The sequence below is a fragment of the Oncorhynchus nerka genome, linkage group LG16 (genome assembly GCF_034236695.1).
Source record: "Oncorhynchus nerka isolate Pitt River linkage group LG16, Oner_Uvic_2.0, whole genome shotgun sequence".
NCBI classification, from domain to species: domain Eukaryota; kingdom Metazoa; phylum Chordata; class Actinopteri; order Salmoniformes; family Salmonidae; genus Oncorhynchus; species Oncorhynchus nerka.
The window spans coordinates 49,511,938-49,538,967 of record NC_088411.1 but is presented as its reverse complement, the minus strand read 5'-3'; the positions used below and the strand labels follow the sequence as shown (position 1 = coordinate 49,538,967).

The following is a 27,030-nucleotide window of genomic DNA, read 5'->3' as shown; positions in this document are numbered from 1 at the left end:
ACCTAGTCAGTTGTAAAGGGGGATACCTAGTCAGTTGACCAACAAAGGGGATACCTAGTCAGTTGACCAACAAAGGGGGATACCTAGTCAGTTGACCAACAAAGGGGATACCTAGTCAGTTGACCAACAAAGGGGGATACCTAGTCAGTTGTAAAGGGGGATACCTAGTCAGTTGACCAACAAAGGGGGATACCTAGTCAGTTGTAAAGGGGGATACCTAGTCAGTTGACTAACAAAGGGGGATACCTAGTCAGTTGACCAACAAAGGGGATACCTAGTCAGTTGTAAAAAGGGGGATACCTAGTCAGTTGACCAACAAAGGGGATACCTAGTCAGTTGTAAAGGGGGATACCTAGTCAGTTGTAAAGGGGATACCTAGTCAGTTGACCAACAAAGGGGGATACCTAGTCAGTTGACCAACAAAGGGGATACCTAGTCAGTTGTAAAGGGGGATACCTAGTCAGTTGTAAAGGGGGATACCTAGTCAGTTGACCAACAAAGGGGGATACCTAGTCAGTTGACCAACAAAGGGGGATACCTAGTCAGTTGACCAACAAAGGGGGATACCTAGTCAGTTGTAACAAAGGGGGATTGTACCTAGTCAGTTGACCAACAAAGGGGGATACCTAGTCAGTTGACCAACAAAGGGGGATACCTAGTCAGTTGTAAAGGGGATACCTAGTCAGTTGAAACAAAGGGGGATACCTAGTCAGTTGACCAACAAAGGGGATACCTAGTCAGTTGTAAAGGGGATACCTAGTCAGTTGACCAACAAATACCTAGTCAGTTGACCAACAAAGGGGGATACCTAGTCAGTTGACCAACAAAGGGGGATACCTAGTCAGTTGACCAACAAAGGGGGATACCTAGTCAGTTGTAAAGGGGGATACCTAGTCAGTTGTAAAGGGGGATACCTAGTCAGTTGACCAACAAAGGGGATACCTAGTCAGTTGACCAACAAAGGGGGATACCTAGTCAGTTGTAAAGGGGGATACCTAGTCAGTTGTAAAGGGGGATACCTAGTCAGTTGTAAAGGGGGATACCTAGTCAGTTGTAAAGGGGGATACCTAGTCAGTTGTAAAGGGGATACCTAGTCAGTTGTAAAGGGGGATACCTAGTCAGTTGACCAACAAAGGGGGATACCTAGTCAGTTGACCAACAAAGGGGGATACCTAGTCAGTTGTAAAGGGGGATACCTAGTCAGTTGACCAACAAAGGGGGATACCTAGTCAGTTGACCAACAAAGGGGATACCTAGTCAGTTGTAAAGGGGGATACCTAGTCAGTTGTAAAGGGGGATACCTAGTCAGTTGTAAAGGGGGATACCTAGTCAGTTGACCAACAAAGGGGGATACCTAGTCAGTTGACCAACAAAGGGGATACCTAGTCAGTTGACCAACAAAGGGGGATACCTAGTCAGTTGTAAAGGGGGATACCTAGTCAGTTGTAAAGGGGGATACCTAGTCAGTTGTAAAGGGGGATACCTAGTCAGTTGACCAACAAAGGGGGATACCTAGTCAGTTGTAAAGGGGGATACCTAGTCAGTTGTAAAGGGGGATACCTAGTCAGTTGTAAAGGGGGATACCTAGTCAGTTGTAAAGGGGGATACCTAGTCAGTTGTAAAGGGGGATACCTAGTCAGTTGTAAAGGGGATACCTAGTCAGTTGTAAAGGGGGATACCTAGTCAGTTGTAACAAAGGGGATACCTAGTCAGTTGTAAAGGGGGATACCTAGTCAGTTGTAAAGGGGGTACCTAGTCAGTTGACCAACAAAGGGGATACCTAGTCAGTTGTAAAGGGGGATACCTAGTCAGTTGTCAGTTGTAAAGGGGGATACCTAGTCAGTTGTAAAGGGGGATACCTAGTCAGTTGACCAACAAAGGGGATACCTAGTCAGTTGTAAAGGGGGATACCTAGTCAGTTGTAAAGGGGGATACCTAGTCAGTTGTAAAGGGGGATACCTAGTCAGTTGACCAAAAAGGGGATACCTAGTCAGTTGACCAACAAAGGGGATACCTAGTCAGTTGTAAAGGGGGATACCTAGTCAGTTGTAAAGGGGGATACCTAGTCAGTTGACCAACAAAGGGGGATACCTAGTCAGTTGTAAAGGGGGATACCTAGTCAGTTGACCAACAAAGGGGATACCTAGTCAGTTGTAAAGGGGGATACCTAGTCAGTTGTAAAGGGGGATACCTAGTCAGTTGACCAACAAAGGGGGGATACCTAGTCAGTTGACCAACAAAGGGGATACCTAGTCAGTTGAAAGGGGGATACCTAGTCAGTTGTAAAGGGGGATACCTAGTCAGTTGACCAACAAAGGGGGATACCTAGTCAGTTGTAAAATACCTAGTCAGTTGTAAAGGGGGATACCTAGTCAGTTGTAATACCTAGTCAGGGGGGATACCTAGTCAGTTGTAAACAAAGGGGATACCTAGTCAGTTGTAAAGGCGGATACCTAGTCAGTTGACCAACAAAGGGGGGATACCTAGTCAGTTTACCAACAAAGGGGGGATACCTAGTCAGTTGACCAACAAAGGGGGGATACCTAGTCAGTTGTAAAGGGGGATACCTAGTCAGTTGACCAACAAAGGGGATACCTAGTCAGTTGACCAAAAGGGGGATACCTAGTCAGTTGACCAACAACCAACAAAGGGGATACCTAGTCAGTTGTAAAGGGGATACCTAAAGGGGGATACCTAGTCAGTTGACCAACAAAGGGGGATACCTAGTCAGTTGTAAACAAAGGGGGATACCTAGTCAGTTGTAAAGGGGGATACCTAGTCAGTTGACCAACAAAGGGGGATACCTAGTCAGTTGTAAAGGGGATACCTAGTCAGTTGACCAACAAAGGGGGATACCTAGTCAGTTGTAAAGGGGGATACCTAGTCAGTTGACCAACAAAGGGGGATACCTAGTCAGTTGACCAACAAAGGGGGGATACCTAGTCAGTTGTAAAGGGGATACCTAGTCAGTTGACCAACAAAGGGGGATACCTAGTCAGTTGACCAACAAAGGGGGATACCTAGTCAGTTGTAAAGGGGGATACCTAGTCAGTTGGGGGATACCTAGTCAGTTGTAACAAAGGGGGATACCTAGTCAGTTGTAATACCTAGTCAGTTGTAAAGGGGGATACCTAGTCAGTTGTAAAGGGGATACCTAGTCAGTTGTAAAGGGGGATACCTAGTCAGTTGTAAAGGGGGATACCTAGTCAGTTGTAAAGGGGGATACCTAGTCAGTTGTAAAGGGGGATACCTAGTCAGTTGACCAACAAAGGGGGATACCTAGTCAGTTGTAAAGGGGGATACCTAGTCAGTTGTAAAGGGGGATACCTAGTCAGTTGACCAACAAAGGGGGATACCTAGTCAGTTGTAAAGTCAGTTTGTAAGTTGTAAAGGGGGATACCTAGTCAGTTGACCAACAAAGGGGGATACCTAGTCAGTTGTAAAGGGGGATACCTAGTCAGTTGACCAACAAAGGGGGATACCTAGTCAGTTGACCAACAAAGGGGGATACCTAGTCAGTTGTAAAGGGGGATACCTAGTCAGTTGTAAAGGGGGATACCTAGTCAGTTGACCAACAAAGGGGGATACCTAGTCAGTTGTAAAGGGGATACCTAGTCAGTTGACCAACAAAGGGGGATACCTAGTCAGTTGTAAAAAGGGATACCTAGTCAGTTGTAAAAAGGGGATACCTAGTCAGTTGTAAAGGGGATACCTAGTCAGTTGACCAACAAAGGGGGATACCTAGTCAGTTGACCAAAAAGGGGGATACCTAGTCAGTTGTAAAGGGGATACCTAGTCAGTTGACCAACAAAGGGGGATACCTAGTCAGTTGTAAAAAGGGGGATACCTAGTCAGTTGACCAAAAAGGGGATACCTAGTCAGTTGTAAAGGGGATACCTAGTCAGTTGTAAAGGGGGATACCTAGTCAGTTGAAAGGGGGATACCTAGTCAGTTGTAAAGGGGATACCTAGTCAGTTGACCAACAAAGGGGATACCTAGTCAGTTGGGGGGATACCTAGTCAGTTGTAACAAAGGGGGATACCTAGTCAGTTGAAACAAAGGGGATACCTAGTCAGTTGTAAAGGGGGATACCTAGTCAGTTGTAAAAGGGGGATACCTAGTCAGTTGTACCAAAAGGGGGATACCTAGTCAGTTGACCAACAAAGGGGATACCTAGTCAGTTGTAAAGGGGATACCTAAGTTGTAAAGGGGATACCTAGTCAGTTGACCAAAGGGGGATACCTAGTCAGTTGTACAAAGGGGGATACCTAGTCAGTTGACCAACAACAAAGGGGGATACCTAGTCAGTTGTAACAAAGGGGATACCTAGTCAGTTGTAAAAAGGGGATACCTAGTCAGTTGACCAACAAAGGGGATACCTAGTCAGTTGTAAAAAGGGGGATACCTAGTCAGTTGTAACAAAGGGGGATACCTAGTCAGTTGTAAAGGGGGATACCTAGTCAGGGGATTGTAAAGGGGATACCTAGTCAGTTGTAAAGGGGGATACCTAGTCAGTTGACCAACAAAGGGGGATACCTAGTCAGTTGACCAACAAAGGGGATACCTAGTCAGTTGTAAAGGGGATACCTAGTCAGTTGACCAACAAAGGGGATACCTAGTCAGTTGTAAAAAGGGGGATACCTAGTCAGTTGTAAAAAGGGGGATACCTAGTCAGTTGAAACAAAGGGGGATACCTAGTCAGTTGTAAAAAGGGGGATACCTAGTCAGTTGACCAACAAAGGGGGATACCTAGTCAGTTGACCAACAAAGGGGATACCTAGTCAGTTGACCAACAAAGGGGATACCTAGTCAGTTGACCTAGTCAGTTGACCAACAAAGGGGATACCTAGTCAGTTGACCAAAAAGGGGATACCTAGTCAGTTGACCAACAAAGGGGGATACCTAGTCAGTTGTAAAGGGGGATACCTACAGTCAAAGGGGGATACCTAGTCAGTTGACAAAGGGGATACCTAGTCAGTTGACCAACAAAGGGGGATACCTAGTCAGTTGACCAACAAAGGGGGATACCTAGTCAGTTGACCAACAAAGGGGATACCTAGTCAGTTGTAAAGGGGGATACCTAGTCAGTTGTAAAGGGGGATACCTAAGTTGACCAAAGGGGGATACCTAGTCAGTTGTAAAAAGGGGGATACCTAGTCAAAAGGGGATACCTAGTCAGTTGACCAACAAAGGGGATACCTAGTCAGTTGACCAGTCAGTTGACAAAGGGGGATACCTAGGTTGTAAAGGGGGATACCTAGTCAGTTGTAAAGGGGGATACCTAGTCAGTTGACCAACAAAGGGGATACCTAGTCAGTTGACCAACAAAGGGGATACCTAGTCAGTTGTAAAGGGGGATACCTAGTCAGTTGACCAGGGGGATACCTAGTCAGTTGTAAAGGGGATACCTAGTCAGTTGACCAACAAAGGGGGATACCTAGTCAGTTGACCAACAAAGGGGGATACCTAGTCAGTTGACCAACAAAGGGGATACCTAGTCAGTTGACCAAAAAGGGGATACCTAGTCAGTTGATACCTAGTCAGTTGACCAACAAAGGGGGATACCTAGTCAGTTGTAAAGGGGGATACCTAGTCAGTTGTAAAGGGGGATACCTAGTCAGTTGACCAACAAAGGGGGATACCTAGTCAGTTGACCAACAAAGGGGGATACCTAGTCAGTTGACCAACAAAGGGGGATACCTAGTCAGTTGACCAACAAAGGGGATACCTAGTCAGTTGACCAACAAAGGGGGATACCTAGTCAGTTGACCAACAAAGGGGGGGATACCTAGTCAGTTGTTGACCAACAAAGGGGGATACCTAGTCAGTTGTAAAAAGGGGGATACCTAGTCAGTTGACCAAGTCAAAGGGGGATACCTAGTCAGTTGACCAACAAAGGGGATACCTAGTCAGTTGTAAAGGGGGATACCTAGTCAGTTGACCAAAAAGGGGGATACCTAGTCAGTTGTACCAACAAAAAGGGGGATACCTAGTCAGTTGACCAACAAAGGGGGATACCTAGTCAGTTGACCAACAAAGGGGGATACCTAGTCAGGTTGAAAGGGGGATACCTAGTCAGTTGATACCTAGTCAACAAGGGGGATACCTAGTCAGTTGACCAACAGGGGGATACCTAGTCAGTTGTAAAGGGGATACCTAGTCAGTTGACCAACAAAGGGGGATACCTAGTCAGTTGTAAAGGGGGATACCTAGTCAGTTGTAAACAAAGGGGGATACCAGTTGACCAAAAGGGGGATACCTAGTCAGTTGTAAAGGGGGATACCTAGTCAGTTGTAAAAAGGGGATACCTAGTCAGTTGTAAAGGGGGATACCTAGTCAGTTGACCAACAAAGGGGGACCTAGTCAGTTGTAAAGGGGGTAAAGGGGGATACCTAGTCAGTTGACCAACAAAGGGGATACCTAGTCAGTTGACCAACAAAGGGGGATACCTAGTCAGTTGACCAACAAAGGGGGATACCTAGTCAGTTGACCAACAAAGGGGGATACCTAGTCAGTTGTAAAGGGGGATACCTAGTCAGTTGTAAAGGGGATACCTAGTCAGTTGACCAAGGGGGATACCTAGTCAGTTGTAACAAAGGGGATACCTAGTCAGTTGACCAGTCAGTTGAAAAGGGGATACCTAGTCAGTTGTAAAGGGGGATACCTAGTCAGTTGTAAAGGGGGATACCTAGTCAGTTGACCAACAAAGGGGATACCTAGTCAGTTGTAAAGGGGATACCTAGTCAGTTGACCAACAAAGGGGGATACCTAGTCAGTTGTAAAAAGGGGATACCTAGTCAGTTGACCAACAAAGGGGATACCTAGTCAGTTGACCAACAAAGGGGATACCTAGTCAGTTGTAAAGGGGGATACCTAGTCAGTTGTAAGTACCTAGTCAGTTGAAAGGGGGATACCTAGTCAGTTGTAAAGGGGGATACCTAGGTTGTAAAGGGGGATACCTAGTCAGTTGACCAACAAAGGGGGATACCTAGTCAGTTGTAAAGGGGGATACCTAGTCAGTTGAAAAAAAGGGGGATACCTAGTCAGTTGTAAAGGGGGATACCTAGTCAGTTGTAAAGGGGGATACCTAGTCAGTTGACCAAAAAGGGGGATACCTAGTCAGTTGTAAAAAGGGGATACCTAGTCAGTTGTAAAGGGGGATACCTAGTCAAAGGGGGATACCTAGTCAGTTGACCCTAGTCAAAGGGGATACCTAGTCAGTTGACCAAAAAGGGGGATACCTAGTCAGTTGACCAACAAAGGGGGATACCTAGTCAGTTGTAAAGGGGGATACCTAGTCAGTTGACCAACAAAGGGGGATACCTAGTCAGTTGTTGTAAACAAAGGGGGATACCTAGTCAGTTGTAAAGGGGGATACCTAGTCAGTTGTAAAGGGGGATACCTAGTCAGTTGACCAACAAAGGGGGATACCTAGTCAGTTGTAAAGGGGGATACCTAGTCAGTTGACCAACAAAGGGGGATACCTAGTCAGTTGTCAGTTGACAACAAAGGGGGATACCTAGTCAGTTGACCAACAAAGGGGGATACCTAGTCAGTTGACCAACAAAGGGGGGATACCTAGTCAGTTGACCAACAAAGGGGGATACCTAGTCAGTTGACCAACAAAGGGGATACCTAGTCAGTTGACCAACAAAGGGGGATACCTAGTCAGTTGACCAACAAAAGGGGATACCTAGTCAGTTGTAAAAAGGGGGATACCTAGTCAGTTGTAAAGGGGATACCTAGTCAGTTGACCAAAAGGGGGATACCTAGTCAGTGACCACAAAGGGGGGGGATACCTAGTCAGTTGTAAAGGGGGATACCTAGTCAGTTGACCAACAAAGGGGGGTACCTAGTCAGTTGACCAACAAAGAGGTTACCTAGTCAGTTGTAAAGGGGGATACCTAGTCAGTTGACCAACAAAGGGGATACCTAGTCAGTTGACCAACAAAGGGGGATACCTAGTCAGTTGACCAACAAAGGGGGATACCTAGTCAGTTGACCAACAAAGGGGGATACCTAGTCAGTTGACCAACAAAGGGGGATACCTAGTCAGTTGTAAAGGGGGATACCTAGTCAGTTGACCAACAAAGGGGGATACCTAGTCAGTTGTAAAGGGGGATACCTAGTCAGTTGACCAACAAAGGGGATACCTAGTCAGTTGACCAACAAAGGGGGATACCTAGTCAGTTGACCAACAAAGGGGGATACCTAGTCAGTTGACCAACAAAGGGGGATACCTAGTCAGTTGACCTAGTCAGTTGTAACAAAGGGGGATACCTAGTCAGTTGTAAAGGGGGATACCTAGTCAGTTGACCAAAGGGGGATACCTAGTCAGTTGTAAAGGGGGATACCTAGTCAGTTGACCAAAAAGGGGATACCTAGTCAGTTGTAAAGTAAAGGGGGATACCTAGTCAGTTGTAAAGGGGGATACCTAGTCAGTTGTAAAGGGGGATACCTAGTCAGTTGACCAACAAAGGGGGATAAGGGGGGGGATACCTAGTCAGTTGACCAACAAAGGGGGATACCTAGTCAGTTGACCAACAAAGGGGGATACCTAGTCAGTTGACCAACAAAGGGGATACCTAGTCAGTTGACCAACAAAGGGGGATACCTAGTCAGTTGACCAACAAACAAAGGGGGATACCTAGTCAGTTGTAAAAAGGGGATACCTAGTCAGTTGACCAACAAAGGGGGATACCTAGTCAGTTGACCAACAAAGGGGATACCTAGTCAGTTGACCAACAAAGGGGATACCTAGTCAGTTGACCAACAAAGGGGGATACCTAGTCAGTTGACCAACAAAGGGGGATACCTAGTCAGTTGTAACAAAGGGGGATACCTAGTCAGTTGTAACAAAGGGGGATACCTAGTCAGTTGTAAAGGGGATACCTAGTCAAAAGGGGGATACCTAGTCAGTTGACCAACAAAGGGGGATACCTAGTCAGTTGACCAACAAAGGGGATACCTAGTCAGTTCAGTGACCAACAAAGGGGGATACCTAGTCAGTTGACCAACAAAGGGGATACCTAGTCAGTTGTAACAAAGGGGATACCTAGTCAGTTGACCAACAAAGGGGATACCTTGACCAGTCAGTTGACCAACAAAGGGGGATACCTAGTCAGTTGTAAAGGGGGATACCTAGTCAGTTGACCAACAAAGGGGGATACCTAGTCAGTTGACCAACAAAGGGGATACCTAGTCAGTTGACCAACAAAGGGGGATACCTAGTCAGTTGACCAACAAAGGGGGATACCTAGTCAGTTGACCTAGTCAAAGGGGGATACCTAGTCAGTTGACCAACAAAGGGGATACCTAGTCAGTTGTAAAGGGGATACCTAGTCAGTTGACCAACAAAGGGGGATACCTAGTCAGTTGACCAACAAAGGGGATACCTAGTCAGTTGTAAAGGGGGATACCTAGTCAGTTGACCAACAAAGGGGGATACCTAGTCAGTTGACCAACAAAGGGGGATACCTAGTCAGTTGACCAACAAAGGGGGATACCTAGTCAGTTGTAAAGGGGGATACCTAGTCAGTTGTAAAGGGGATACCTAGTCAGTTGACCAAAAAGGGGGATACCTAGTCAGTTGACCAACAAGTTGTTAGTCAGTTGTAAAGGGGGATACCTAGTCAGTTGACCAACAAAGGGGGATACCTAGTCAGTTGACCAACAAAGGGGATACCTAGTCAGTTGACCAACAAAGGGGGATACCTAGTCAGTTGTAAAGGGGATACCTAGTCAGTTGTAAAAAGGGGATACCTAGTCAGTTGACCAACAAAGGGGGATACCTAGTCAGTTGTAAAAGGGGGATACCTAGTCAGTTGACCAACAAAGGGGGATACCTAGTCAGTTGACCAACAAAGGGGGATACCTAGTCAGTTGTAACAAAGGGGGATACCTAGTCAGTTGACCAAGTCAAAGGGGGATACCTAGTCAGTTGACCAACAGTCAGGGGGGGATACCTAGTCAGTTGACCAACAAAGGGGGATACCTAGTCAGTTGACCAACAAAGGGGGATACCTAGTCAGTTGTAAAAGGGGGATACCTAGTCAGTTGACCAACAAAGGGGATACCTAGTCAGTTGTAAAGGGGGATACCTAGTCAGTTGTAAAGGGGGATACCTAGTCAAAGGGGGATACCTAGTCAGTTGACCAACAAAGGGGGATACCTAGTCAGTTGTAAAAAGGGGGATACCTAGTCAGTTGACCAGGGGGATACCTAGTCAGTTGACCAACAAAGGGGATACCTAGTCAGTTGACCAACAAAGGGGGATACCTAGTCAGTTGACCAACAAAGGGGGATACCTAGTCAGTTGTAAAAAGGGGATACCTAGTCAGTTGACCAACAAAGGGGATTACCTAGTCAGTTGTAACAAAGGGGGATACCTAGTCAGTTGTAAAAAGGGGATACCTAGTCAGTTGTAAAGGGGGATACCTAGTCAGTTGACCAACAAAGGGGGATACCTAGTCAGTTGTAAAGGGGGATACCTAGTCAGTTGACCAAAGGGGGATACCTAGTCAGTTGACCAACAAAGGGAACCTAGTCAGTTGTAAAGGGGATACCTAGTCAGTTGACCAACAAAGGGGATACCTAGTCAGTTGACCAACAAAGGGGGATACCTAGTCAGTTGTAAAGGGGGATACCTAGTCAGTTGACCAACAAAGGGGATACCTAGTCAGTTGACCAACAAAGGGGGATACCTAGTCAGTTGTAAAGGGGGATACCTAGTCAGTTGACCAAAAAGGGGGATACCTAGTCAGTTGACCAACAAAGGGGATACCTAGTCAGTTGACCAACAAAGGGGATACCTAGTCAGTTGACCAACAAAGGGGGATACCTAGTCAGTTGTAAAGGGGGATACCTAGTCAGTTGTAAAGGGGGATACCTAGTCAGTTGTAAAGGGGGATACCTAGTCAGTTGTAAAGGGGGATACCTAGTCAGTTGACCAACAAAGGGGGATACCTAGTCAGTTGACCAACAAAGGGGGATACCTAGTCAGTTGACCAACAAAGGGGGATACCTAGTCAGTTGACCAACAAAGGGGGATACCTAGTCAGTTGACCAACAAAGGGGGATACCTAGTCAGTTGACCAATAAAGGGGGATACCTAGTCAGTTGACCAACAAAGGGGGATACCTAGTCAGTTGTAAAGGGGGATACCTAGTCAGTTGACCAACAAAGGGGGATACCTAGTCAGTTGACCAACAAAGGGGGATACCTAGTCAGTTGACCAACAAAGGGGGATACCTAGTCAGTTGTAAAGGGGGATACCTAGTCAGTTGTAAAGGGGGATACCTAGTCAGTTGACCAACAAAGGGGGATACCTAGTCAGTTGTAAAGGGGGATACCTAGTCAGTTGACCAACAAAGGGGGATACCTAGTCAGTTGACCAACAAAGGGGGATACCTAGTCAGTTGACCAACAAAGGGGGATACCTAGTCAGTTGACCAACAAAGGGGGATACCTAGTCAGTTGACCAACAAAGGGGGATACCTAGTCAGTTGTAAAGGGGGATACCTAGTCAGTTGACCAACAAAGGGGGGATACCTAGTCAGTTGACCAACAAAGGGGGATACCTAGTCAGTTGACCAACAAAGGGGGATACCTAGTCAGTTGACCAACAAAGGGGGATACCTAGTCAGTTGACCAACAAAGGGGATACCTAGTCAGTTGACCAACAAACGGGGATACCTAGTCAGTTGACCAACAAAGGGGATACCTAGTCAGTTGTAAAGGGGATACCTAGTCAGTTGTAAAGGGGGATACCTAGTCAGTTGACCAAAAGGGGGATACCTAGTCAGTTGACCAACAAAGGGGATACCTAGTCAGTTGTAAAGGGGGGATACCTTGACCAACAAAGGGGATCAGTTGACCAACAAAGGGGGATACCTAGTCAGTTGACCAACAAAGGGGGATACCTAGTCAGTTGACCAACAAAAAGGGGGATACCTAGTCAGTTGACCTAGTCAACAACAAAGGGGGATACCTAGTCAGTTGACCAAAAAGGGGATACCTAGTCAGTTGACCAACAAAGGGGGATACCTAGTCAGTTGACCAACAAAGGGGGGATACCTAGTCAGTTTACCAACAAAGGGGGGATACCTAGTCAGTTGACCAACAAAGGGGGGTACCTAGTCAGTTGTAAAGGGGGATACCTAGTCAGTTGTAAAGGGGGATACCTAGTCAGTTGACCAACAAAGGGGGATACCTAGTCAGTTGACCAACAAAGGGGATACCTAGTCAGTTGTAAAGGGGGATACCTAGTCAGTTGACCAACAAAGGGGGATACCTAGTCAGTTGACCAACAAAGGGGGATACCTAGTCAGTTGACCAACAAAGGGGGATACCTAGTCAGTTGTAAAGGGGGATACCTAGTCAGTTGTAAAGGGGGATACCTAGTCAGTTGTAAAGGGGGATACCTAGTCAAAAGGGGGATACCTAGTCAGTTGTAAAAAGGGGGATACCTAGTCAGTTGACCAACAAAGGGGATACCTAGTCAGTTGTAAAGGGGGATACCTAGTCAGTTGACCAACAAAGGGGGATACCTAGTCAGTTGTAAAGGGGGATACCTAGTCAGTTGACCAACAAAGGGGGATACCTAGTCAGTTGACCAACAAAGGGGGATACCTAGTCAGTTGACCAACAAAGGGGATACCTAGTCAGTTGTAAAGGGGGATACCTAAGGGGGATACCTAGTCAGTTGTAAAGGGGATACCTAGTCAGTTGACCAACAAAGGGGATACCTAGTCAGTTGACCAAAAAGGGGATACCTAGTCAGTTGTAAAGGGGGATACCAAGTCAAACCAACAAAGGGGGATACCTAGTCAGTTGACCAACAAAGGGGGATACCTAGTCAGTTGACCAAAAAGGGGGATACCTAGTCAGTTGTAAAGGGGGATACCTAGTCAGTTGTAAAGGGGATACCAGTCAGTTGAAACAAAGGGGGATACCTAGTCAGTTGACCAACAAAGGGGGATACCTAGTCAGTTGTAAAAAGGGGATACCTAGTCAGTTGACCAACAAAGGGGGATACCTAGTCAGTTGACCAACAAAGGGGGATACCTAGTCAGTTGACCAACAAAGGGGGATACCTAGTCAGTTGACCAACAAAGGGGGATACCTAGTCAGTTGTAAAGGGGGATACCTAGTCAGTTGTAAAGGGGGATACCTAGTCAGTTGACCAACAAAGGGGGATACCTAGTCAGTTGACCAACAAAGGGGGATACCTAGTCAGTTGACCAACAAAGGGGGATACCTAGTCAGTTGACCAACAAAGGGGGATACCTAGTCAGTTGTAAAACAAAGGGGGATACCTAGTCAGTTGACCAACAAAGGGGTCATACCTAGTCAGTTGACCAACAAAGGGGGATACCTAGTCAGTTGACCAACAAGGGGGATACCTAGTCAGTTGTAAAGGGGGATACCTAGTCAGTTGACCAACAAAGGGGGATACCTAGTCAGTTGTAAAGGGGGATACCTAGTCAGTTGACCAACAAAGGGGGATACCTAGTCAGTTGTAAAGGGGGATACCTAGTCAAACAAAGGGGGATACCTAGTCAGTTGTAAAGGGGGATACCTAGTCAGTTGAAAGGGGATACCTAAAAAGGGGGATACCTAGTCAGTTGTAAAAAGGGGGATACCTAGTCAGTTGACCAACAAAGGGGATACCTAGTCAGTTGTAAAGGGGGATACCTAGTCAACAAAGGGGATACCTAGTCAGTTGACCAACAAAGGGGGATACCTAGTCAGTTGTAAAGGGGATACCTAGTCAGTTGACCAACAAAGGGGATACCTAGTCAGTTGAAAGGGGGATACCTAGTCAAAAGGGGGATACCTAGGGGGGGGATACCTAGTCAGTTGACCAACAAAGGGGGGGATACCTAGTCAGTTGTAAAGGGGGATACCTAGTCAGTTGACCAACAAAGGGGACCAACAAAGGGGATACCTAGTCAGTTGTAAAGGGGGATACCTAGTCAGTTGTAAAGGGGGATACCTAGTCAGTTGTAAAGGGGGATACCTAGTCAGTTGACCAACAAAGGGGGATACCTAGTCAGTTGACCAACAAAGGGGGGATACCTAGTCAGTTGACCAACAAAGGGGGATACCTAGTCAGTTGAAGTCAGTTGACCAACAAAGGGGATACCTAGTCAGTTGTAAAAAGGGGGATACCTAGTCAGTTGTAAAGGGGGATACCTAGTCAGTTGACCAACAAAGGGGATACCTAGTCAGTTGACCAAAGGGGGATACCTAGTCAGTTGTAAAGGGGGATACCTAGTCAGTTGACCAACAAAGGGGGATACCTAGTCAGTTGACCAACAAAGGGGATACCTAGTCAGTTGACCAACAAAGGGGGATACCTAGTCAGTTGTAAAGGGGGATACCTAGTCAGTTGACCAACAAAGGGGGATACCTAGTCAGTTGACCAACAAAGGGGGATACCTAGTCAGTTGACCAACAAAGGGGGATACCTAGTCAGTTGACCAACAAAGGGGGATACCTAGTCAGTTGTAAAGGGGGATACCTAGTCAGTTGTAAAGGGGGATACCTAGTCAGTTGACCAACAAAGGGGGATACCTAGTCAGTTGACCAACAAAGGGGGATACCTAGTCAGTTGTAAAGGGGGATACCTAGTCAGTTGAAAAGGGGGATACCTTGTAGGGGATACCTAGTCAGTTGACCAAAAGGGGATACCTAGTCAGTTGTAAAGGGGGATACCTAGTCAGTTGACCAACAAAGGGGGATACCTAGTCAGTTGACCAACAAAGGGGATACCTAGTCAGTTGAAACAAAGGGGGATACCTAGTCAGTTGTAACAAAGGGGGATACCAAGTCAGTTGTAAAGGGGGATACCTAGTCAGTTGACCAACAAAGGGGATACCTAGTCAGTTGTTACCTAGTCAGTTGTAAAAAGGGGGATACCTAGTCAGTTGACCATACAAAGGGGATACCTAGTCAGTTGTAAAGGGGGATACCTAGTCAGTTGTAAAAAGGGGGATACCTAGTCAGTTGTAAAGGGGGATACCTAGTCAGTTGACCAACAAAGGGGGATACCTAGTCAGTTGACCAAGTTGTAAAGGGGGATACCTAGTCAGTTGTAAAGGGGGATACCTAGTCAGTTGGGGGGATACCTAGTCAGTTGTAACAAAGGGGATACCTAGTCAGTTGTAAAGGGGGATACCTAGTCAGTTGACCAACAAAGGGGGATACCTAGTCAGTTGTAAAGGGGGATACCTAGTCAGTTGTAAAGGGGGATACCTAGTCAGTTGACCAACAAAGGGGGATACCTAGTCAGTTGTAAAGGGGATACCTAGTCAGTTGACCAACAAAGGGGGATACCTAGTCAGTTGACCAACAAAGGGGGATACCTAGTCAGTTGACCAACAAAGGGGGATACCTAGTCAGTTGACCAACAAAGGGGGATACCTAGTCAGTTGACCAACAAAGGGGGATACCTAGTCAGTTGTAAAGGGGGATACCTAGTCAGTTGACCAACAAAGGGGGATACCTAGTCAGTTGTAAGTCAGTTGTAAAGGGGGATACCAAGGGGGATACCTAGTCAGTTGACCAACAAAGGGGGGGATACCTAGTCAGTTGTAAAGGGGGATACCTAGTCAGTTGACCAACAAAGGGGGATACCTAGTCAGTTGACCAACAAAGGGGGATACCTAGTCAGTTGACCAACAAAGGGGATACCTAGTCAGTTGACCAACAAAGGGGATACCTAGTCAGTTGTAAACAAAGGGGGATACCTAGTCAGTTGACCAACAAAGGGGATACCTAGTCAGTTGTAAAGGGGGATACCTAGTCAGTTGACCAACAAAGGGGGATACCTAGTCAGTTGTAAAGGGGATACCTAGTCAGTTGTAAAGGGGGATACCTAGTCAGTTGACCAACAAAGGGGGATACCTAGTCAGTTGACCAGTCAAAGGGGGGGATACCTAGTCAGTTGAAAGGGGGATACCTAGTCAGTTGACCAACAAAGGGGGATACCTAGTCAGTTGTAAAAAGGGGATACCTAGTCAGTTGACCAACAAAGGGGGATACCTAGTCAGTTGTAAAGGGGGATACCTAGTCAGTTGACCAACAAAGGGGGATACCTAGTCAGTTGTAAAGGGGGATACCTAGTCAGTTGACCAACAAAGGGGGATACCTAGTCAGTTGTAAAGGGGGATACCTAGTCAGTTGACCAACAAAGGGGGATACCTAGTCAGTTGACCAACAAAGGGGGGATACCTAGTCAGTTGACCAACAAAGGGGGATACCTAGTCAGTTGACCAACAAAGGGGGATACCTAGTCAGTTGACCAACAAAGGGGGATACCTAGTCAGTTGTAAAGGGGGATACCTAGTCAACAAAGGGGTCAGTTGATACCTAGTCAGTTGTAAAGGGGGATACCTAGTCAGTTGACCAACAAAGGGGGATACCTAGTCAGTTGACCAACAAAGGGGGATACCTAGTCAGTTGTAAAGGGGGATACCTAGTCAGTTGACCAACAAAGGGGGATACCTAGTCAGTTGACCAACAAAGGGGATACCTAGTCAGTTGACCAACAAAGGGGATACCTAGTCAGTTGACCAACAAAGGGGGATACCTAGTCAGTTGTAAAGGGGGATACCTAGTCAGTTGACCAAAGGGGGATACCTAGGGGGATACCTAGTCAGTTGTAAAAAGGGGATACCTAGTCAGTTGTAAAGGGGGATACCTAGTCAGTTGACCAACAAAGGGGGATACCTAGTCAGTTGTAAAGGGGGATACCTAGTCAGTTGACCAACAAAGGGGGGGATACCTAGTCAGTTGACCAGGGGGATACAGTCAGTTGACCAACAAAGGGGGATACCTAGTCAGTTGACCAACAAAGGGGGGGGATACCTAGTCAGTTGTAAAGGGGGATACCTAGTCAGTTGACCAAAAAGGGGGATACCTAGTCAGTTGTAACAAAGGGGGATACCTAGTCAGTTGTAAAAAGGGGGATACCTAGTCAGTTGTAACAAAGGGGATACCTAGTCAGTTGACCAACAAAGGGGGATACCTAGTCAGTTGTAAAGGGGAACAAAGGGGGATACCTAGTCAGTTGACCAACAAAGGGGGATACCTAGTCAGTTGTAAAGGGGGATACCTAGTCAAAAAGGGGATACCTAGTCAGTTGACCAACAAAGGGGGATACCAGTTGACCAGTCAGTTGACCAACAAAGGGGGGGATACCTAGTCAGTTGTAAAGGGGGATACCTAGTCAGTTGACCAACAAAGGGGATACCTAGTCAGTTGACCAACAAAGGGGGATACCTAGTCAGTTGTAAAGGGGGATACCTAGTCAGTTGACCAACAAAGGGGGATACCTAGTCAGTTGACCAACAAAGGGGATACCTAGTCAGTTGACCAACAAAGGGGATACCTAGTCAGTTGACCAACAAAGGGGGGATACCTAGTCAGTTGTAAAGGGGGATACCTAGTCAGTTGTAAAGGGGGATACCTAGTCAGTTGACCAACAAAGGGGGGATACCTAGTCAGTTGACCAACAAAGGGGGATACCTAGTCAGTTGTAAAGGGGGATACCTAGTCAGTTGACCAACAAAGGGGGGATACCTAGTCAGTTGACCAACAAAGGGGGATACCTAGTCAGTTGACCAACAAAGGGGGATACCTAGTCAGTTGACCAACAAAGGGGGATACCTAGTCAGTTGACCAACAAAGGGGGATACCTAGTCAGTTGACCAACAAAGGGGGATACCTAGTCAGTTGTAAAGGGGGATACCTAGTCAGTTGACCAACAAAGGGGGATACCTAGTCAGTTGTAAAGGGGGATACCTAGTCAGTTGACCAACAAAGGGGATACCTAGTCAGTTGTAAAGGGGGATACCTAGTCAGTTGTAAAGGGGGGTACCTAGTCAGTTGACCAACAAAGGGGGATACCTAGTCAGGGGGGGGATACCTAGTCAGTTGACCAACAAAGGGGGATACCTAGTCAGTTGACCAACAAAGGGGGATACCTAGTCAGTTGTAAAGGGGGATACCTAGTCAGTTGACCAACAAAGGGGGATACCTAGTCAGTTGTAAAGGGGGATACCTAGTCAGTTGACCAACAAAGGGGATACCTAGTCAGTTGTAAAGGGGGATACCTAGTCAGTTGTAAAGGGGGATACCTAGTCAGTTGACCAACAAAGGGGGATACCTAGTCAGTTGTAAAGGGGGATACCTAGTCAGTTGTAAAGGGGGATACCTAGTCAGTTGACCAACAAAGGGGGATACCTAGTCAGTTGTAAAGGGGGATACCTAGTCAGTTGACCAACAAAGGGGGATACCTAGTCAGTTGACCAACAAAGGGGGATACCTAGTCAGTTGACCAACAAAGGGGGATACCTAGTCAGTTGACCAACAAAGGGGGATACCTAGTCAGTTGTAAAGGGGGATACCTAGTCAGTTGACCAACAAAGGGGGATACCTAGTCAGTTGACCAACAAAGGGGGATACCTAGTCAGTTGTAAAGGGGGATACCTAGTCAGTTGACAAACAAAGGGGGATACCTAGTCAGTTGACCAACAAAGGGGGGATACCTAGTCAGTTGACCAACAAAGGGGGGATACCTAGTCAGTTGACCAACAAATGGGGGTACCTAGTCAGTTGTAAAGTGGGATACCTAGTCAGTTGTAAAGGGGGATACCTAGTCAGTTGACCAACAAAGGGGGGTACCTAGTCAGTTGACCAACAAAGAGGTTACCTAGTCAGTTGTAAAGGGGGATACCTAGTCAGTTGACCAACAAAGGGGGATACCTAGTCAGTTGACCAACAAAGGGGGATACCTAGTCAGTTGACCAACAAAGGGGGATACCTAGTCAGTTGACCAACAAACGGGGATACCTAGTCAGTTGACCAACAAAGGGGGTACCTAGTCAGTTGACCAACAAAGGGGGGATACCTAGTCAGTTGTAAAGGGGGATACCTAGTCAGTTGACCAACAAAGGGGGATACCTAGTCAGTTGTAAAGGGGGATACCTAGTCAGTTGACCAACAAAGGGGATACCTAGTCAGTTGTAAAGGGGGATACCTAGTCAGTTGACCAACAAAGGGGGATACCTAGTCAGTTGTAAAGGGGGATACCTAGTCAGTTGACCAACAAAGGGGATACCTAGTCAGTTGTAAAAAGGGGATACCTAGTCAGTTGACCAACAAAGGGGATACCTAGTCAGTTGACCAAAAAGGGGGATACCTAGTCAGTTGACCAACAAAGGGGATACCTAGTCAGTTGACCTAAGTTGACCAACAAAGGGGGATACCTAGTCAGTTGTAAAGGGGGATACCTAGTCAGTTGACCAACAAAGGGGGATACCTAGTCAGTTGTAAAGGGGGATACCTAGTCAGTTGACCAACAAAGGGGGATACCTAGTCAGTTGTAAAGGGGGGGATACCTAGTCAGTTGACCAACAAAGGGGGTCATTGTACCTAGTCAGTGATACCAACAAAGGGGGATACCTAGTCAGTTGACCAACAAAGGGGATACCTAGTCAGTTGACCAACAAAGGGGATACCTAGTCAGTTGACCAACAAAGGGGGATACCTAGTCAGTTGTAAAGGGGATACCTAGTCAGTTATACAACAGAAAGGGGGATACCTAGTCAGTTGTAAAGGGGATACCTAGTCAGTTATACAACAGAAAGGGGGATGCCTAGTTGGACCCGTACAAATCAGCTGGGCTTGACAATCTGGACCCTCTATTTCTGAAACTATCCGCCGCCATTGTCGCAACCCCTATTACCAGCCTGTTCAACCTCTCTTTCATATCGTCCGAGATCCCCAAGGATTGGAAAGCTGCCGCAGTCATCCCGCTCTTCAAAGGGGGAGACACCCTGGACCCAAACTGTTACAGACCTATATCCATCCTGCCCTGCCTATCTAAGGTCTTCGAAAGCCAAGTCAACAAACAGGTCACTGACCATCTCGAATCCCACCGTACCTTCTCCGCTGTGCTATCTGGTTTCCGAGCCGGTCACGGGTGCACCTCAGCCACACTCAAGGTACTAAACGATATCATAACCGCCATCGATAAAAGACAGTACTGTGCAGCCGTCTTCATCGACCTGGCCAAGGCCTTCGACTCTGTCAATCACCATATTCTTATCGGCAGACTCAGTAGCCTCGGTTTTTCGGATGACTGCCTTGCCTGGTTCACCAATTACTTTGCAGACAGAGTTCAGTGTGTCAAATCGGAGGGCATGCTGTCCGGTCCTCTGGCAGTCTCTATGGGGGTGCCACAGGGTTCAATTCTCGGGCCGACGCAATGATGTTGCTCTTGCTGTGGGCGATTCCCTGATCCACCTCTACGCAGACGACACCATTCTATATACTTTCGGCCCGTCATTGGACACTGTGCTATCTAACCTCCAAACGAGCTTCAATGCCATACAACACTCCTTCCGTGGCCTCCAACTGCTCTTAAACGCTAGTAAACCTGGACAATGCTGGGCCGTATCCTATCTAAATCTCCCTATGGTACTCCCAATGACGGCCTACCCTGGCCAAACCTGGACAACGCTGGGCCAATTGTGCACCACACTATGGGACTCCCAATCACAGCCAGGTGTGATGCAGCCTGGAATCGAACCAGGGACTGCAGTGACGCCTCTTGCACTGAGATGCAGTGCCTTAGACCGCTGCACCACTCAGGAGCCCCACCCCTCTGAATCAGAGAGGTAAGGGGGCTGCCTTAATCCCAGAGAACAGTGGGTTAACTGCCTTGCACAGGGTAACAGTGGGTTAACTGCCTTGCTCAGGGGAACAGTGGGTTAACTGCCTTGCTCAGGGGGACAGTGGGTTAACTGCCTTGTTCAGGGGGACAGTGGGTTAACTGCCTTGCTCAGGGGAACAGTGGGGTTAACTGCCTTGTTCAGGGGGACAGTGGGTTAACTGCCTTGCTCAGGGGAACAGTGGGTTAACTGCCTTGTTCAGGGGAACAGTGGGTTAACTACTTTGTTCAGGGGAACAGTGGGTTAACTGCCTTGTTCAGGGGAACAGTGGGTTAACTGCCTTGTTCAGGGGAACAGTGGGTTAACTGCCTTGTTCTCAGGGGAACAGTGGGTTAACTGCCTTGGTCAGAGAAACAGTGGGTTAACTGCCTTGCTCAGGGGAACAGTGGGTTAACTGCCTTGCTCAGGGGAACAGTGGGGTTAACTGCCTTGTTCTCAGGGGAAAAGTGGATTAACTGCCTTGTTCAGGGGAACAGTGGGGTTAACTGCCTTGTTCTCAGGGGAAAAGTGGATTAACTGCCTTGTTCAGGGGAACAGTGGGTTAACTGCCTTGTTCAGGGGAACAGTGGGTTAACTGCCTTGTTCAGGGGAACAGTGGGTTAAACTGCCTTGTTCAGGGGAACAGTGTGTTAACTGCCTTGTTCAGGGGAACAGTGGGTGAACTGCCTTGTTCAGGGGAACAGTGGGTTAACTGCCTTGTTCAGGGGAACAGTGGGTTAACTGTCTTGTTCAGGGGCAGAACAACATATTTTTACCTTGTCTGCTCTGGGATTCGATCCAGCAACCTTTCCAGTACTTCTATTCATTTTCCCGGCAGTTACAGGGGACTTTCAGACTAGTCTTGTGAGGTACGTGAGCGTCCTAGAGCAAAACAGGTAAATACAATCAATAGATACAAATACAGATATCTTAAATTGACCAGTTGTATGTAAATGTTTTTATTATGCAAATTGTGTTCCTTGTCCACTCAGTGTTGATGTGTCCCCTTGTGGTCTTGTGTGTTTTCTCACTACATCCATACATGGTGTGGGCGTGATGATGTTCTCTGACGTCAGTCAATGACAGCTGGCTGTCAGAAAGCCCGAGACACTGTGATACAATCCTTTTCCAAAGCGTCTGGTCTATATCTTAACATTAAGAAATGTGAACTCATGGCTGTCAAAGATTGTGTGACACCTTCATATTATGGTATTCCAGTAAAAGAAGAAATTACATATTTACATACTTAACATGTCAAGACCTGACCCTCAGAGCCTACCTTCTATTGACCCTGTTGACTCATCAGTAGGAAAGATTTGTTTCTCTTTTGGTCCATTCAACAACAGAGCGATACGATCCTTGTTTCAGCAGGATGTTGTATCTATACCTTATGTCATGCCTTATTGGAATGGATTTATTGATAATATCTGTTGGAAAAAAGTTTGGATGTTGCCACAAACATACCTACTTGTTAACAAAATTAAGGAAGTTTCCTTTAAAATGATTCATAAATACTATCCTGCCAACCACTATATGAAGAAGTTTAAGGAAAACATCAACTCAAATTGCTCCTTTTGTAATGACCACCCAGAAACAGTTGTGCATATTTTTTGGCATTGTATGCATGTAAGAAAACTGTGGCAAGACATCAGTAGGTTTATAATTGAACACATTTATGAAGATTTTACACTATTGTGGAGAGATGTACTGTTTGGATTCTTTACATACAATAGAAATAAGCGGAATCATTTTTATGTAATTAATTTCATTATTCTTTTGGCCAAATTTCATATACACAAATGTAAATTTACAAACAGAAAACCACATTTTCGTATCCTACAAAAATAAATTGAACTGTATTTTAAGACGGTTAAATGCTCTACTAACAAAAAAGCTGTTAGAATTGTAAGTATATGCATGTCCCTTAAGGTCATAAGGTGAATGCACCAATTTGTAAGTCGCTCTGGATAAGAGCGTCTGCTAAATGACTTAAATGTAAATGTAAGGTCCTTGTGTAATTGTAATGTGAAATTGGCCCCGCCCCCAGCCCCGCCCCTAGCCCCGCCCCCAGCCCCGCCCCTAGCTCGATTGTCCATTGTTTGTAATCTATGTATGCTTGTGTTCCCTCGTTGATGTATTGATTTGTTGTTAATAAAAACAATTTTTTTTAAAAGCCCGAGACACAGAGAGACACACAGAGAGAGAGAGAGCTGTCAGTATACGGTAGTAGTTACTATCCTTCCGATTGAGAGAGAGAGAGAGAGAGAGAGAGAGAGAGAGAGAGAGAGAGAGAGAGAGAGAGAGAGCTGTCAGTATACGGTAGTAGTTACTATCCTTCCGATTGAGAGAGAGAGAGAGAGAGAGAGAGAGAGCTGTCAGTATACGGTAGTAGTTACTATCCTTCCGATTGAGAGAGAGAGAGAGAGAGAGAGAGATGTCAGTATACGGTAGTAGTTACTATCCTTCCGATTGAGAGAGAGAGAGAGAGAGAGAGAGAGAGCTGTCAGTATACGGTAGTAGTTACTATCCTTCCGATTGAACACCGTACATTCATTTGGCTTGGCGAACAATCTCACGAATCAGCGACACAAAGAGGCGCTGTCACTCTGTCCGTGACCCGAGCCCAGGCCATGGACGAACAGGCAGGGCCAGGGGATTTCTTCAACAACAACTCTATCTTATCGGGCGGTGGGAAAGGACTGCTACCGGAGGACGACGCAGCGGAGGCAGCCAGGTCACCGTACAGTATCCCGGGGATCCTACACTTCCTGCAACACGAATGGGCCCGCTTCGACGTGGAGAAGGTGCAATGGGAGTTGCAACGCGCCGAATTACAGGTGAATAACTTTGATATTTTGTATATTCACTTTTTTTTTGAAAGGATGTTTTTGGTGAAATGGCAGGTTTGTCCAATGGTCTTATCAGGATAACTACATAGCTATTCAATGCATACATGGGATTGTTTTAGTTAGCATTAGTTAGCGTGCATTGTCTCCTGGTTGGTTAGCACATGCTAAGTAGCCATTCTGTCTTGACAAGCTACTAGTTAGTTAGTTAATTAGTTGAGTCGTGAGGACAACTCTAGCTTGTCTAGCTGCATGTAGTTAGTTCTGGATGAGGTGTAATTTACTTGCTATTTTAGTCCTTTTTCAAAACCTAGCTATTGTTAGTTAGCTAATCTGTTGTGTCTAGTGCCTTAAAATTGGATGTTTATTTGTGTAGCAAACTCACTAGCAAGTTAGTAACTGACATCTGGCAAAGCTGATGAAACCTCCCAAGAGTGACTAACCAGGGAGTCGGCTAACAATCTAGCAAACCAACTGGTTAGCTAGTCAATCTGCTCCCTCTGCTGTTGTCTTGGAAAATACAGGCATTGAAGCTGCTGAACCCTGTGATGGTATAAAGTTAATAACGTATTACATTGCCTGTATCTGAGTGATGCCACCCCCCAATGAACACACTCCACACATTTATGCATTGGCCATCTGAAGATGGAGGAAGGACAGAACAATCTGTAGGAGACGTTTCCTGTGTAATGGCTTTTCCTCCTTCCTGCCCCCTGACATCTTTTCCTCCTTCCTGCCCCTGACATCTTTTCCTCCTTCCTGCCCCCGACATCTTTTCCTCCTTCCTGCCCCTGACATCTTTTCCTCCTTCCTGCCCCTGACATCTTTTCCTCCTTCCTGCCCCTGACATCTTTTCCTCCTTCCTGCCCCTGACATCTTTTCCTCCTTCCTGCCCCTGACATCTTTTCCTCCTTCCTGCCCCTGACATCTTTTCCTCCTTCCTGCCCCTGACATCTTTTCCTCCTTCCTGCCCCTGACATCTTTTCCTCCTTCCTGCCCCTGACATCTTTTCCTCCTTCCTGCCCCTGACATCTTTTCCTCCTTCCTGCCCCTGACATCTTTTCCTCCTTCCTCCCCTGACATCTTTTCCTCCTTCCTGCCCCCTGACATCTTTTCCTCCTTCCTGCCCCTGACATCTTTTCCTCCTTCCTGCCCCCTGACATCTTTTCCTCCTTCCTGCCCCTGACATCTTTTCCTCCTTCCTGCCCCCTGACATCTTTTCCTCCTTCCTGCCCCTGACATCTTTTCCTCCTTCCTGCCCCTGACATCTTTTCCTCCTTCCTGCCCCCCCGACATCTTTTCCTCCTTCCTCCCCCTGACATCTTTTCCTCCTTCCTGCCCCCTGACATCTTTTCCTCCTTCCTGCCCCTGACATCTTTTCCTCCTTCCTGCCCCCGACATCTTTTCCTCCTTCCTGCCCCTGACATCTTTTCCTCCTTCCTGCCCCCTGACATCTTTTCCTCCTTCCTGCCCCCTGACATCTTTTCCTCCTTCCTGCCCCTGACATCTTTTCCTCCTTCCTCCCCCTGACATCTTTTCCTCCTTCCTGCCCCTGACATCTTTTCCTCCTTCCTGTTATCTACTGGCATGGTGGATGATCTGTTTTCACAGGAGTCGATGCTAATGCTAGGCCATAGTTATCTACTGGCATGGTGGTGCCAGCTGCCACATTAAAGAACACCAACAATATGAAGAGACTTGCTTGGGCCAAGATTCTTCGAAGTAGCCACCCTTTGTCTTGATGACAGCTTTGTACACTCTTGGCATTCTCTCAACCAACTTCACGGGGAATGCTTTTCCATTTTTTTGGCTGCTTTTTCTTCACTCTGAGGTCCAACTCATCCGGTAATTACGGAGGCCTGGACATCTGATGCAGCACTCCATCACTCTCCTTGATCAAATAGCCCTTACACAGCCTGGAGGTGTGTTGGGTCATTGTCCTGTTGAAAGAGAAATGATAGTCCCACTAAGCCCAAACCAGATGGGATGGTGTATCACTGCAGAATGCTGTGGTAGCCATGCTGGTTGTGTGCCTTGAATTCTAAATAAATCACAGTTTCACCAGCAAAGCACCATCACACCTCCTCCTCCATGCTTCACGGTGTGAACCACACACGCGGAGATAATCTGTTCAGCTACTCTGCGTCTCACAAAGACACAGAGGTTGGAACCAAAAATATCAAATTTCCACCGGTCTAATGTCCATTGATCGTGTTTCTTTGCCCAAGCAAGTCACTTCTTTAATATTGGTGTCCTTTAGTAGGGGTTTCTTTGCAGTAATTTGACCATGAAGGCCTGATTCACGCAGTCTCCTCTAAACATTTTGAGATGTCTGTTACTTGATCTCTGAAGCATTTATTTGGGCAACAGACGTAACTCAGGATCAGAGGTAATTCTGGGTCTTCCTTTCCTGTGGCTGTCCTTATGAGAGCCAGTTTCATCATAGCGCTTGATGGTTTTTGCGACTGCACTTGAAGAAACTTAAAAAATTCTTGAAGTTTTCCTTATTGACTGACCTTCATGTCTTAAAATAATGGACTGTCATTTCTCTTTGCTTATTTTAGCTGTTCTTACAATAATATGGACTTGGTCTTTTACCAAATAGGGCTATCTTCTGGACACCACCCCTACCTTGTCACAACACAACTGATTGGCTCAAATGCATTAAGAAGGACAGAAATTCCACAAAGGAACTTTTAAACACTGCCTCTATTGGCATTTCTCACACACAATGTTCAAATCATCTAGAATAAACTTTTTTTTTTCAGCTTCAAAATCAATTTGAGATACTTTTGGATGATGTCACATGGCCATTTATTTTAACACTTTTGCACCTGTGTAATGATCTTGTTGTTTAATGGGCTTCTTGATATGTCACACCTGTCAGGTGGATGGATTATCTTGGCAAAGGAGAAATGCTCACTGACAGGGATGTAAACAAATCTGTGAACAAAACTGGAGAGAAATAAGCTTTTTGTCCAAATGGAAAATGTGTATATATATTATTTTAGCTCCTGAAACATGGGACCAATACTTTGTGTTTTTATTTTTGTTCAGTGTAGCTACCTACCTACCCCTTCCTCACCCCTTAATAACCCCTCAAGCTCTGGCCTGATGCAACTGCTTTACCTCAGTGGACTGAAGACCCTTATTTCTGGCCTGATGCAAAATTTACCTCAGTGGACTGAGATATCCTCTGGCCTGATGCAACTGCTTTACCTCAGTGGACTGAGACCCTTATCCTCTGGCCTGATGCAACTGCTTTAGCTCAGTGGACTGAGGACCCTTCCTCTGGTCTGATGTCTGCTTTACCTCAGTGGACTGATAGACCCTTATCCTCTGGTCTGATGCAACTGCTTTAGCTCAGTGGACTGAGAGACCCTTATCCTCTGGTCTGATGCAACTGCTTTTTGCTCAGTGGACTTTTTATAGACCCTTATCCTCTGGTCTGATGCAACTGCTTT

The 27,030-nt window shown here is 46.5% G+C and overlaps 1 protein-coding gene across 3 annotated transcripts in view; it reads left to right on the top strand.

Moving 5' to 3' along the window:
• The first annotated feature begins 22,987 nt into the window (after nucleotides 1–22,987).
• Nucleotides 22,988–27,030, top strand: part of LOC115125706 (striatin-like) — an 82,709-nt gene continuing 78,666 nt past the window's right edge. For 2 of the 3 annotated variants that reach the window (XM_065002721.1, XM_065002720.1), the window contains exon 1: nucleotides 22,990–23,557. In XM_065002721.1, the coding sequence (XP_064858793.1) occupies nucleotides 23,351–23,557 (207 nt within the window). In that variant the 5' untranslated portion in view covers nucleotides 22,990–23,350. Of the gene's footprint in view, nucleotides 23,558–27,030 lie in introns of all 3 variants that reach the window. The other variant, XM_065002722.1, reaches the window with a different exon arrangement.